Genomic DNA, 13,256 nt, shown 5'->3' on the forward strand with positions numbered 1-13,256 from the left:
GAAAAACCATTTTTGCGAAAGAAAGTCACAACTCCTGTTTGCTGTTTACATCCAATCCAATGACCAAATCCTGAACTTGATCTGAAAATTTTATAACCAATAGGTTGCAGGTTCGAACCCGCACTTTATCTACTTCAGTTGTCTCCTTGGGCAAAACAACTGCTTGTGGTGGTCAAAGGGCCATGAATGAATGTGTATGAGTGGGTGACTGATTGTAATGTAAAATCCGTGGACTAGATGAAGTGCTGTACAAATACAGGTCTCTTAAAATCTCTGAAAAGGTCAGTCTCTGGATGTGCAAAGCTAGTAGAGTTGAGTCATTCAGTTTTTCCCTGAGTCAAAGCGACTAAACACAAATTAACCAAATGTATAATTTCCCTTGCAGGTCATATTTATATCGTGATTTATGTTTATTATTTAAATTCATGAGAAATGCACCGAAGTTTGTAGTTGTAACAGGGCAAATGTGTTAAAAGTTAAAGGGGTATAAAATAGCTTTAACACTGTGGTGGGAAAACTTGTGACTACAGCTCACTCTGGTGTTTAATGTGTGTATATACATTCTAGTACAAATTAAAAATTGCCTTCACTTTTTTCTGTTTGTCACATAGCTAATTAAATGTTTTTAGCATACAGAGTAATATATACGTGCGCCAACATATATACAATAATGTTTTCATATAGATGGAATTCAAATTTTGAACTTTTTTGTTAAGTAAGTAACAATGAAATCTTTCTATGCCTTTTAATGTTAATGTTCCATTTTCCCGAGGTACCTGAAGGCAGCACCCGGTCTTGTCGTATATCCAGCTAACTGACTGTTAGCTTTTGTGTCAATATGGAGTCTGGCTGTTTGTTTGTTGTTTCTGGCTAATAACCCGCTGGCACTTGGTGGCTTTAATGTTCCGTACAGGTCACCTAAAAACCATCGGCAAAGCGGGAACTGGCTGGTAGGTGGTCTTTAAAAATCACCGAGACGTAGGATAACTCATCGCTCACGTTCATTGAATTCGCGTGGATCAGCTGGTTGCAGAGCAACACAGGCTAGCTACATCAACAGGCTAGCATCGAAGCTTTCTTGAATGTCGAAGGGGGTTTTAATTGTTTATCTTGACTACGATTCTCACAGCAGAACAACCAGTTGTGTATTTACGCTTATTGCTCGCTAGACGTGACGCAGCTATGTCTTTGTCATGCGTTTATTGACGTGGACAGGTCTAACTAACAAGAAGACGTTAGCTTACGAAGCTAAGCAGTAAAACCGCTGGCGATATAAGAGATCTGCTGTAAATTCATAGAAACGCCGCAAACAATATCTGCGGTTTTCATATATTTCTAGCAGCTGTTGCAACGTAAGTAACAGTCAATGTGCGTGTTGTTTAAACCATCCCTCTTCGAGTTAAAGAATGTCATTTAGTTTTGTCTTGCCTGTGCTTAGCTGTTTTGTTCGTCACCGTTGAATATTGTCAATAATTGCCACTTCTGTTTGTTGTTTATGGGGTTCTGTCCGAGAGAAAGTGTATCTACGTCTCCCAAAGCAAATGCTTATCTTCACATATGAAGTGTTTACGTTTGTATAAGACAAGCAAACGCAAATAATCATTTTTCAACATTTGCCCTCCTTCCCAGGCACTTTCACCGGACAATGGACGAGCTGGTCCATGACCTGGTGTCAGCACTGGAGGAGAGCTCGGAGCAAGCTGCCCGGGGTGGCTTAGGCGATGGCGGGGACCACGCGCTAGCAGTGGGTTGTCTGCTGAAGAGACAGGCTCGGAAACGGAGGGGCAGGAAACGACGCTCAGACAACCCCCATCCACCCTGGGATACGGGCCACCTCAGTGAGGGTTCAGAGTCCAGTGTGGAGGAACATAAGGTGAGGCTGGGGGTGTGTCCTGGCTGCTGGAGAGGTTTTACTAGTCAGGTAGCTTCCAAGTGGATCCCACAGGTGTTTTTATTTTTGTTTGTTTAGACAATAACTTATCAGTGCAAGGTCATATTTTGCAGTATTAGCCAATGAGAGGCAGGCTCTCTAATCTGTTTTCAAAAGAACCTAGTAAAACCAATCAAGATTCTCTTTCAGATAGTTCATTCAATCATTGATCTGTATTTGTTTTTTATTCTTTGCGATCAGTTGAAAGATCGCAAAGAATAAAGACATGAAACGCTTCTGATTTAACATGAATTGGATGTTGCAGGTTTTTTTTGTATTTGAAATAATGAATGTGTTTGTACACCCATACAAAAGGATCAGTACACTGTGTCCAGCCAGATACCATTGGGTTTACAGGAAATGCCCTGAAAAACTTTTGATAAATGTTCTCTTGTCAGTGGTGCTATGGTAAATAATAAACCTTTAGCACTGAAGTCTGAGCTGTGTCCTCTGAAAGCATGCACAGCACCCAAATATCTGCTTAACTTGTATGATGCAAATAACTAAATTGATTCATAAAAGGTGGGTATTTGTTGCATTTTTGCTTCAGTTTTCCAACTATCTACCAGATCTAGATGAAGTAAGAGTAGCTCTTGGATAAACCTAAGATTTTGTACTCTGGTCACTGTATTAGCTGCTTTCAGTGTCATTCTTTTCATCTTTAGACAGTGAACTGGATCTATCCTTGCTGACATTCGAGCACCTTTCGACGTCTCACAACTTACCGAGCATGTCACATTTCCTTGTCGCCACCAGGACTACCGTGCCAGCTCAGGAGGTGTTTCCGCTGCCAACAGCCACGCCCGTGACAACAGCGACTCTGATGACCAGCTTGGCCCCAAAAGACGACCGCCCCACGCTGCCGACCCGGGACGAAGCAAGCGGCCAATTTGGCCCGACGACCTGGCCGTCCTGGGGTCAGCAGAGGGAACTCGCAGCCTTAGACGCCGGCGTAAGGTCAAACGTATGGCTGTGGACCCGCCGGTAGAACCAGAACCTCACTCCTCCATCTTACTCGGGCCCCCGCCGGTCCCCAAGGCTCGTGTCGGCAGCAGGCCGCACAGACTCTGTGGTAACGAGAGTAGGGGCGCCATGGAGCTTTGTGGAGGTGGCCTGCTGGGCTCTGTAGGAGAAAAGAACCGTGTGAAGAAGAGAAAACTGGCAATGCAAAGACTGGGGCTAGAAGCTGCAGACGAAGGGGTGGTTGTTGAGAGTGAAGACCCTCTGTCTTCACCAAAAGAGGGATCTAAAGAGAAGATGGAGCTGGACGAGCAAAAGGGCTCAGATGAGGACATGAGTGACAGGTGGTTAGTGTTTTGGCTTTCTTTTTACTATTTCCACTGATTTTCAAGTCCCCCGCCTTTGTTTCTGTTATTGACGAGAGTTTAATTTTAAATCCGGGTTGTGTTTTGACTATTTTTCCATCCATGGTGTTTAAACTGTACATTTAATGACCTTTTGTTGTCTTTTACAGTGAGACCAGCAGCGTCAGTAACAGCAGTGATGGTGGCCTCTATACTAATGATGAGGGGAGGCAAGGTGTGTATGTAGTTCTGTTCTTCTCTAGGTTTTAATCCGAATCTCTCCTTTAGAAGAACAACACGTAAATAACCTCTGATGTAAGTTATAAGTGTTTTCCTGGACTGGACAAGTGAAGAAAAAAAGCTAAAATAGATTTATTCCCAATCTTTATTCCATGAGTCCTTTAATCATTAGATACATTCATCCTTCCAATCTGTAGTTTTTATTGTTTCCATATTTAAATCCAAACTACTGCAGAAATATCTGCCAGCAGTTGATGGTGAAACTTTTTTTTATCCTGTTTGAAAATTGCCAAAAAAAAAGAACTAACAACTTTGGAAATGTAATTATGCAAAACATTGGTTTATTACATTAACTGTGTGGGAAACCAAGCAGGCATATTTGAGTTCTACTGGGAGGTCACAGTTTCTATCTTTGCTCCAGGTGATGATGAACAGAGTGATTGGTTCTGTGATGGAGAACCGGCGTCCGGATCTGGGCCCGGGGGTGCATGCGGCATAGCAGGAGTGGTTCCCTGGTGGGAGAGGGAGGCGGCGTCGGAGGAGCTGGACCTCGCCGACCCGGTCTTCAACAGCATTCTCACAGGATCCTTTCCTCTCCTGAGCCCCGCTGCACAGAGAGGTACATTATGAACTGCTGGACCCTTAAAGATGCATGTCATTATGTCATTCTTGACCAGTAGGGAGCAAAATAAACAAAAAAAGTGGAAAAATGTATTATTTATTCTATAAAAAAAATCTTTGTTTTTTTTTTTTTTTTGTCATCTCTCAATAGGAAGAGAATACATTTAAATTAGTTTTACATTTATTTGAGCACCCTTTTTAAAAGCCAAAGAGTATGAATTCAAGATGAATTCTTAATTTAGTTTAATCTTATTGGCCAAATGAAATTAGATCAAAAGTGAGTTGATCTGTGAATAAACTCGCATTGATGTTGGGCAGGGTTCCAGGCCAGGTTGAGTCGTCTCCATGGAAACCAGCAGGGATCCGAGGCGGGATCCAGTCAGGGCTTCAGCGAAAGGCTGAGCCAAGATCCCCATGAGTGAGTTATCACCTGCTACTAAATCTGATCTATTTATTTATTTTTTTGCTTTCTTGTTTTTTAATTTCTATTGCCACCCTTCTGAAAGTTATGTTTGTAGAGGAATTTGGGTTGTCTTTTGTATTGGGAAATATGACCAAATTATTAATAACATACGTCAACAAAGATATTTTGTCCTTTCCTACTTTCTTTCCTTTTCTTTTGATTCATGTCCTTCCTTCCTTAGAGTTTTTTCCCCAAGTCTCCAGGTTTCAAGCCTTCCTGCTGTAAAAATGCAATAAATTCATTCATTACTTTCAAAATGTACATAAAATAATGTGAATTTTGAAACAAGAAAAGTGAGTTTATCATTCGGATGTTTTAATTACACCATTTCTTCCTAATCAGACCGTGGTTTAACGCAAGCTCAAGGAGGGACCATGGACAGGTGAGCTATGTTTCAAACTGGTCGAAATGCTAAGTTCAAGGTACCTGAGTGAAGTTGGCCCCCCCACCTTCTTCAAATTAGACAAAATTGGTGTCAATCAACTCGGCTACGTTTGTGCTGGTTTGTGCAGCAAAAATTTTCGTTTGTGCTGCTATCATTTTAAAGATATTAGGAAATGTTTTAGAGGTCATCAAAGGTCAACCAGCCCTCTTAATATCTTTAAAATGATAGCTGCACAAATGAAAATCTTTGCTGCACAAACCAGCACAAATGTAGCCGAGTTGATTGACACCCATTTCGTCTGATTTGAAGAAGGTGGGGGGCTGGTTGACCTTTACCCTTTCCTTAATATCTTCAAAACCGAAGCAGCACAAACAAAAATCTTTGCTGCACAAACCAGCACAAACGTAGCCGAGTTGATTGACACCCATTTCGTCTGATTTGAAGAAGGTGGGGGGCTGGTTGACCTTTACCCTTTCCTTAATATCTTCAAAACCGAAGCAGCACAAACAAAAATCTTTGCTGCACAAACCAGCACAAACGTAGCCGAGTTGATTGACACCCATTTCGTCTGATTTGAAGAAGGTGGGGGGCTGGTTGACCTTTGATGACCTCTAAAAACATTTCTTTATATCTTTAAAATGATAGCGGCACAAACGAAAATTTTTGCTGCACAAACCAGCACAAACGTAGCCGAGTTGATTGACACCAATTTTGTCTAATTTGAAGAAGGTGGGGGGGCCAACTTCACTCAGGTGTTCAAGGTTTCACCCACTGCTGCAATAAAATCTAGATGTATTGCTGGAATCGTTCAGATTGCCTAAAAGATGAAGTTTTGTCTTTTTTCTTTCTGTCTTTTACCTGCCACTGCAGTTGCACTGGGATCCACGAACAGACAGAGGGCATCGGAGGAGCTGTTCGGTAAAAACAGCAAGCAGGTGAGAATAATTTAAAGCATATAATGTCCAGATAAATTAAAACTTTTTTTTTTCATGTTGTATGCTGTCAGAGTTGAAACTTAAAACCATTTTTGTTCACCCACCTGTTCTGCAGGCAGACCAGCGGACACCTCGGCTCTCTATGCACAGGCGACATTAAACGGAGGCGAAAGGCAGCTCCTCTAGGTACCGTTGTTCCCTCAGGTAACTGATGGAAACACACTCCTTATACCTGATAGACTTTTCCTTTCACGGATCTATATGCATCTTATCTCACGTCTTCTTAGCTAAAAATATTGGCAGTTGTGCCATGAGACACGTAGCAAATGTTGGTAATGACAGGGGAACTAGCTGTAACCAGATCACTTGGAGACCCCGGAGTGAGAAGCTTTTACTCAGCCCTGCTTACAAACGGAGGATTAAAACAGTAAGTAGTTACCCTCTGTGACTAAAGCAAAGTTCCTAGAAAACAGAGAACAGCAAGACCATTATCCAAGGCGGAAGCTAGTCCTTACTTCTCCGGATGCAGTTGTTGCACGACAGGAAGTGTGGCTAAGTCAATTACCTGATTACGTTTGCAGAAAGGCCGGACAAACAAGCAAGACCGAATGCCTAATCTCTGAGATAACAGCAAGTAGCCAGGATTACAAACTTTTCAGTGGACTTTAGGTGACCAGTCTGTGGCTCGTACTATAAGGAAAATAGCAGTTGTAGCTCATGTGCCAGATACATTTGTGTGTGGCTGACTCCTTATGCTCTGACTCCATCTGAACTTTACATTTTCTGAATTGTCTCAAAACTCTTGAATGAATTTGTTATCATATTCTTCCTGGGGCTGCAGGAAGAATGTGTTCTTAGAGCATTTTTTAAAAAACTGTTTCTCCTTCTACTCAATTTTCTATTAATTTGCTTTGATTCAGTCTTCTGTGAGAAGTTAGATTCCTTAGCTACACCCTTTTTAGCTTATCCTTCATATAACATGTTAATAACTTTATAATTATCACACTTTGGAAAGCTGTCGGCAATAATCAGCAGAATTAACAGGAATAAATGCTTAAATCACAACTGTTTGCAATGAATCTTTATTGTCAGAGTTTCACTATTTGAATTGAATTAATAAAAACTATGTATTTGTTATATTATTCTAATTTATTGAGAGGAACTTGTTTAGCACCCACCAATTTTTTGAGCCAGGCTAATTCTGTGTCAAAAATACAAAACATTCATAAAAGTAAAATCTCATGTTTGATCCACAGGAACCAACAATCTGTGTATTGATTTCTGGCACAAAAAACGACAGTTTTTTTTTAAGGTTCCTTTTAAGTCGTAATCTTTATTTTTTCTTTATTTGTGTTCTGAAAAGACTTTTTGATTTGCTGTGTTTTTTTCCTTACAAACTTTAAATGTGCCTTTTTTTAAATTTTTTGCTAACTTTAAAACATTTTCTTCTCAGGTGTGGTTGGGGAAAACGCAGCTCCCATCCCTGACACGAACATGGGGAGCCGCATGTTGCAAAGCATGGGCTGGAGCCCGGGGATGGGACTTGGCCCTGAGGGGAGGGGTATCACCGAACCCATCCGGGCCACACAGAGACCCAAAGGGGCAGGTTTAGGTTTCAACTGATCTGTCGCTTCCTGGACTCTGAGACACGATACTGCAAAAAAAAAAAAAAGAACGCCAGATGAAATTCTCCTCAGGATGATTCTTAACCAAAGTCCTGCGAGCTGCAAGAATGAAACGGTTCTACCAAGAACGTCTGTGGTGACAAACTTTCCCCATATTGGGGAAACTTTTACAAAATCTGGGATTGAGACACGTGACAGTAATGGGTAGAAATGAGTTCTCCATGTTGGAGAACTTGACGGTGAAGCTTGATCACATGTTACCTCAGTGTTTAAGGGCAGACTGCTGAGTCTTTGAGCTCATTCTGGGTGTGAGCCACTAACAGTGCAACCCGTTAGTCAGCCACACTGACTAACGGGTTGGAGCGTTGATCAGAAATGTTTTTTGTTTTGTTTTTTCTCTGAGATTGCACAAGAGTTTTTGAATCAAATATTTGATTGGGCCATACCTCAACACACCTTTTTAAGTTGCTTATTTTATCGTAATGAAGTTGGCATACTTTACTTTAATGTGAGCAGATTTATCTGGATTTCTGTAATAATCCATTTTATTGATTTAATTGAGGAATTTGTGTCATTAGAAAGTTTTTACTTCTCCACAAACAGGGAAAATAATAATAAAAAAAATTATCTAAATCTGTTTTTGTGTCATTTAGTGGATTTGCATGTGCCCCCTTGATTAGAGTTCAGTTTTTTCAATTAATTATTTTAGATTTGTTATTTAGTCTTGCACATTTTAAAGGGTTTTGCTAAAAGTTAACATTTATTGCTCACTACACATTTCACATTGTATTTTAAAGTCAAAAGAAATGTCTTATCTGTACTGGCCAGAGAAAGTATTTGAAACACATTGCAAAGTCATTTTACACCCAAACCTATATGTTTGTTTTTGTAGAAAACATTAAAAAACCCAAACAAACCAGGATCCTAACATAATGCTTAATTTTCTACAACTAGACCTTAAGGATTAATAAGTGTTACGCTGCTAATGGCCTATTTCTGACATTTTACCTACCCTAAAGGAACATTTGGGTATAATTTCTGTTTGACTTGTTTGTTTGGTTCCCTATCTATCAACAACTTTTGTTATCTCATATATCTGCTAGCTAACATAATAATTAAAAAAGAAAAAAAAACACACCAACAATTACTCAAAGTGTATAATACCTGACCCAATTTATGGTGTCAAATGGTGAAAAGAACAACTTTTCACCGTGGTCTCATTAAAGATTTAACCCTTTTTTTTAAACCAGAAAATCCCTACACCCTTCCTCTTTTTTCATGAGATAATTAACCCTAAGCTCTCAGTATTTCCAGCTCTAATAAAACGCACGCTGACTCAACATTGCCTAAAATACAATTCAAGAATCCTCTGTGTCCTTCTTTTCCCCCTCACATCTTTAGCATGGCTGCAACAGAAAACCTTCCTCTGACTGCATCCAGAGAGAAGCAGGAGCACCGTGTGTCCTCTGCCCGTCGGTCCACCCCGCATTTAAAGGGGGGAGCATTCAGCTGGGTCCTCCCTCCTCCCCTCCCTCCCTTAGACACACTTTCTGTCTGACACGCTCGCTCAGGACTCCCCTGTGAGCGAACCGGGGCAGGTGAACTCAGCACTGGATCTGAGCGAGATGCTGAGAGGAAGGAAAGAGGGAGGGGGAAAATCTGTGTGTGTGTGTGTGTGTGTTTATGAATTTGTGTGCACGCTGCTGCATCGCTGAGCTACAGAGACCGGAGGCGAGGAGAGCTGGAGTGTTTGTCCTTGAGACCGACTGACTGCAGCTGGAAAGCAGAGCCACTGAACAGCCGACCAGCCAGTGGATGAAACTGACAGTAAGTACCGAGCAGAAGCTGTGAGATGAGCAAACCAGAAGGAGCAGATGTGGGTTTTATTGCAGTTGCAGCTAATGTACTGATGTTTTTTTTTTTTTTTTTTCCTTTTTGCTCTTGTCTGCTTAGAAACAGTCCGGTGTGGTCTTTGAGCGGAAACGGGTGTTTGTGTGCGTGTGTGTGTGTGGGTAAATATCTACTTTGAACCCTGGTGAACTCTGCCTTTTTATCCCATTCACACTTAATTTAAAACCTTCATGGGTGACTTTGTGAGCACTTCAGCAAAACTGTTCAGCTGCTAAATGCATCTGCAGGAGCATTTGTCCAAGTGTGCTGTATCTAAAAAAAAAAAAAAAACTGTCACCAAATATTACTGTCCAGAACATTTTTTCTTCCTCGTCTGTTTCTTTTGATAGATTGATTGTTATGCCTGTGCAATCGGAAGGCAATGTGTGTAATTTTGCAAATGATTAACTTTTGATTGGTGTGCCTTTGGTGTGGCTGGGAATTAGTAGGCCATCCTGGACAGGCTAACTGGGTGAGAGAATGACCAGAAGGTGGTGGTCCCAGAAAGAGCACTGTGAAGAGGGAACAGGACGAAGAGCCAGGGTGAAAAACTGAAACATCCTAGTGGCACAACATAAAGAACCTAATCAATCTAATGACATGAGACCGAGAAGGAGGGACAGAAAAGAAACACGGATTGGATAGATAGGATTAAAGGACACACATTCACACATCATCTCAAGCCACTTTACAAAAAAAAGTCATTACAATCTATAATGCATACTCTCCAACTGAACCTAGTTATCGAAGAGTTCATTAAGCTCAGGTCATCCTTTTTATTTTTTTTTCCCAGTTCACTATTCAAATTGGTTAAAGTTTTTATCTAAGGAATCCCAGCAGAGTGCATCGAGTCATTGACTTCACTCTTCCTGCATGAGTATGAAGTGAGATACGATAGATTGCATTGTGTTGTTGACAGTTTACAGCAATCCTTCATACTCAACATGCATGTAGCGACAGTGGAGAGGAAAAACTCCCCTTCAACAGGAAGAAACCTCCAGCAGAACCTGGCTCAGTACGAGCGGCCATCTTCCACAACGAACAACCGGAGGTCTGAGAAAAGAGAGCAGATAAAAAGAAACAGGAGACCAGATGTAGGAGGACTTTCTAAGCTAATGAAACTCCAAAGGTTAATAGCAGGAAGAAGAGGAAGAGGAAGAAGAAGTTTCTTTTTTATAGGTTTTGGTTTAAATATAACTAATTCTGTCTTTTCAGAATTGGAAGGCAGAAAATTTAGATTCATCCAAGTTTCTGGGTCTTTGAGACGTGTCTGTGATCTAACTGATTGGACTCATCAGACACTTTGTGTCACTCTGTGTGTAATGAAACCATTTGAGTTTTACTTTTTTCAACTGATTTGTAGAAATTAATTTACTTTTCAGTGATAATCTAATCTATGTAGAGATGCAGCTTTTACCACCTTTTCTGGAGCAGGACAATATCCAGAAAAAGATGAGCAGTGGAGCTGCTGACAGTCATCAAAAAGGTGGGCAGATGGAAAGGAAGCCAGGGGCTGGACGCATAGAAGTAGCCTTATTTCCCTCTGTCTCTGTGTGTTTTCTGTTGACTTGTTCAGCCATGACATGCTGACTCTGAGCCAGAGGGCTAAATTTGCCACCTGTGGAGATAAAAGTGATATGATGAGTTCGGGAGCGTGTACATCGTCTCTGTGCGAGTGTGGGTATGTGAAAGTGTGTGGAAGAGCTCCTGACATCAGCATTAAACACGTGCGGTGCTGACTCCCAGGATTCTGTGTGTGTGCTGGACCCGCAGTGGTGGCTCCTCACCTGGGACGAGGCTGGGAACCAGGTGCAGGAGTGAAAAAGCAGCTCTGATAAGTAAGCAAGAAGCTGACACACTGGTATTATCCTCTTGTTGCAGTGAAAATCAATTGCGAGTACTTAGACTTATAGGTTGTATTTTTTATATTAGCTCCTTCTTTTTAATCATACTTTGCCTACACCAAATCCAGAAAAACATGCAACACAGAGACTGAGTAGCAGAAAGCCTGACAAAGGCACTTTCTTGCTCAACAAGGAGATGTGGAAGGTGAACTTCAGCCCATTTTTCTGACTTTTAAAACCTCTAACAGGTTTTCTTCCAGCATGGCCTCTATTTAGCTCTATCCAAATTCTCATCAACTTTGTACAATTTCCTTTACCCTGCTGGAATCTACTTATAGACTGTTTTCAGTACAGGGAAATGACTGATTTTAAATTCTTTTGATAGCACATTAATTCCCTTTCCAAACTCATAAGAACTTACAGTCGTCATTCTTAAGGCTTCAGACAGCTCTTACAATCTCACTGGGGTGCTTAATTGAACTTTAAAAGTTAGGAGCCCCAAGATTTATAGTGGGTGAGCCTCCTTTTGAGTTCTGAGTAACAATATATATATTATTTTTTACTAATAATATTCTAATATTCCTTTATTTAATCAGGTAAACCCCGTTGAGATCTAGAGCTCATTTTCAAGAGGGACCTGAAACAAACTTCACTCCCCGTCGGGGAATCAAACCCTGGTCTCCCACGTGACAGGCGGGGATACTCACCACTGTACTAACGAGGAGATAAATGATGTGCTAATCTGATGTGTTATTTTGTCCACTGGGGGTAAAACGGGTATTTAAGGGTGTAAATGTTAGCATCAATGTAGTTTTAAGAAATGCTATGCATGCCATATGTTTTAATACCTGCATACAGAATTTTTGTGGTTAGAATAATTATGACGACAAACCCCTAATGTATCATTTATGGCACACAAAGCTTTGAGAAAACAAGCAATATTTCTATTTTTAAATTATTTTGTGAAAAGCAGCAATTTTAGAAAGCATAGTTGTCTTTGAAAAATTTCAAATATTTAATAGCTGAAGAAAAGTCAATAATTTGCAGACATAAATCGGTTTTAGACCAGGTTTCACTGACAAGTTGACGGTCCTGTTGACAATGAAATATGAGTCTGGAACTGTTCCTTTCGCTTCCACCATATGAAGAAAAGGGGCAGAATAAGATGACCAACAGATGACCATTTAATCCAATTCTGCTTGTTGAGAATATGAAGGGTATTTGCTGCCGTAATCCTTATTATGTTGTTAGGAGAAGCTTGGTTACATAGACTAATCACCCCGAGGTTCTCCAGACTGCCAGAGGCAACATGTCTGGATCGCACGACAGAGCTGAGGGTTAAACTCTCAGTTCTGGTGAATCATCATCATTTGTGATCAAGCTGCACTTGTTTTGTCCCTTTAATAGAAAGAATCTCTCCTCTAGGGGGCAATCCAGTCAAGTTATTACAGAACGAGCCTGAAGCTGAAAAAGGATTCATCAGTGTGCTTCCTGGTCTCAGATAGTCATTAAATGAGCTTAAATTTCTCAACATGAAATCCAGCCTGCCTGAAAGCCTTCCTGTACGTATAAGGTTCCCTGCATTTCCTTTGCAGTGCAACTGTATGATGCACAGAGAAGTGAAAACCATTTGAGGACCATTGACCCACCGTGGAGAAGCAGCAGCAAGTCCCAGTAGATCTGAGTGACATTTCAGTGGTTTTGTTTCTTTAGGCTCCTCTCAGAGGATTTCTAGGGTTTCTGCCGTGGATATATGCGTGAGCGAGGGAGATCTAGATCCCTATGCTGTGTGCCTCAGATCAATGTGAAACCAATCTCGGTCCGAGTGCTCATCTGTCGGCCGGTTTGTGGATCATTTCCCCCCAATCCATCTATTTAGAGCCACCAAATAGAACACCGTATAGATTTGAGATATTGTTTATTCTCACTGAATGAGCTGTTTGTTTATTTATTTTTTCCTGACTGCCAGGCACCTCAGAGCCTCTCCTAACTCAAATACTTTTTAAAACTTTTATAAAG

General features: G+C 41.0%; 2 protein-coding genes across 3 annotated transcripts in view; both read left to right on the forward strand.

The window, feature by feature from the left end:
- Positions 1–781: 781 nt before the first annotated feature.
- On the forward strand, positions 782–8,136 carry gpatch2 (G patch domain containing 2). Of its 2 annotated transcripts, none has more exons than XM_028040981.1 (10): positions 782–950; positions 1,630–1,873; positions 2,687–3,237; positions 3,405–3,469; positions 3,896–4,093; positions 4,414–4,513; positions 4,901–4,940; positions 5,814–5,878; positions 5,994–6,082; positions 7,332–8,136. In XM_028040981.1, the coding sequence occupies exons 1-10, from the start codon at positions 901–903 to the stop codon at positions 7,499–7,501; spliced, it is 1,572 nt and encodes a 523-aa protein (XP_027896782.1). In that variant the 5' UTR covers positions 782–900; the 3' UTR covers positions 7,502–8,136. The 2 variants fall into 2 exon arrangements, with proteins under 2 accessions (XP_027896782.1, XP_027896783.1); XM_028040982.1 differs by having other exon boundaries at positions 2,687–3,234.
- Positions 8,137–9,033: 897 nt separating this feature from the next.
- The window catches only part of LOC114158143 (estrogen-related receptor gamma-like), a 38,166-nt gene continuing 33,943 nt past the window's right edge, over positions 9,034–13,256 (forward strand). The window contains exon 1 of the mRNA XM_028039423.1: positions 9,034–9,330. The gene's annotated coding sequence lies outside the window, so the exon portion shown is untranslated. The remainder of the gene's footprint in view (positions 9,331–13,256) is intronic.

This window comes from Xiphophorus couchianus, chromosome 15, assembly GCF_001444195.1.
Source record: "Xiphophorus couchianus chromosome 15, X_couchianus-1.0, whole genome shotgun sequence".
In the NCBI taxonomy this organism is placed as follows: Eukaryota; Metazoa; Chordata; class Actinopteri; order Cyprinodontiformes; family Poeciliidae; genus Xiphophorus; species Xiphophorus couchianus.

Bases quoted from the DNA above. Each gene is read 5' to 3' on its own strand.
- gpatch2 (XM_028040981.1), top strand. From the start codon at position 901: ATGTTCCGTACAGGTCACCTAAAAACCATCGGCAAAGCGGGAACTGGC. The intron at 4,094-4,413 runs GTACATTATGAA...GATGTTGGGCAG, and splicing joins GAGCCCCGCTGCACAGAGAG to GGTTCCAGGCCAGGTTGAGT. The intron at 4,514-4,900 runs GTGAGTTATCAC...CTTCCTAATCAG, and splicing joins CTGAGCCAAGATCCCCATGA to ACCGTGGTTTAACGCAAGCT.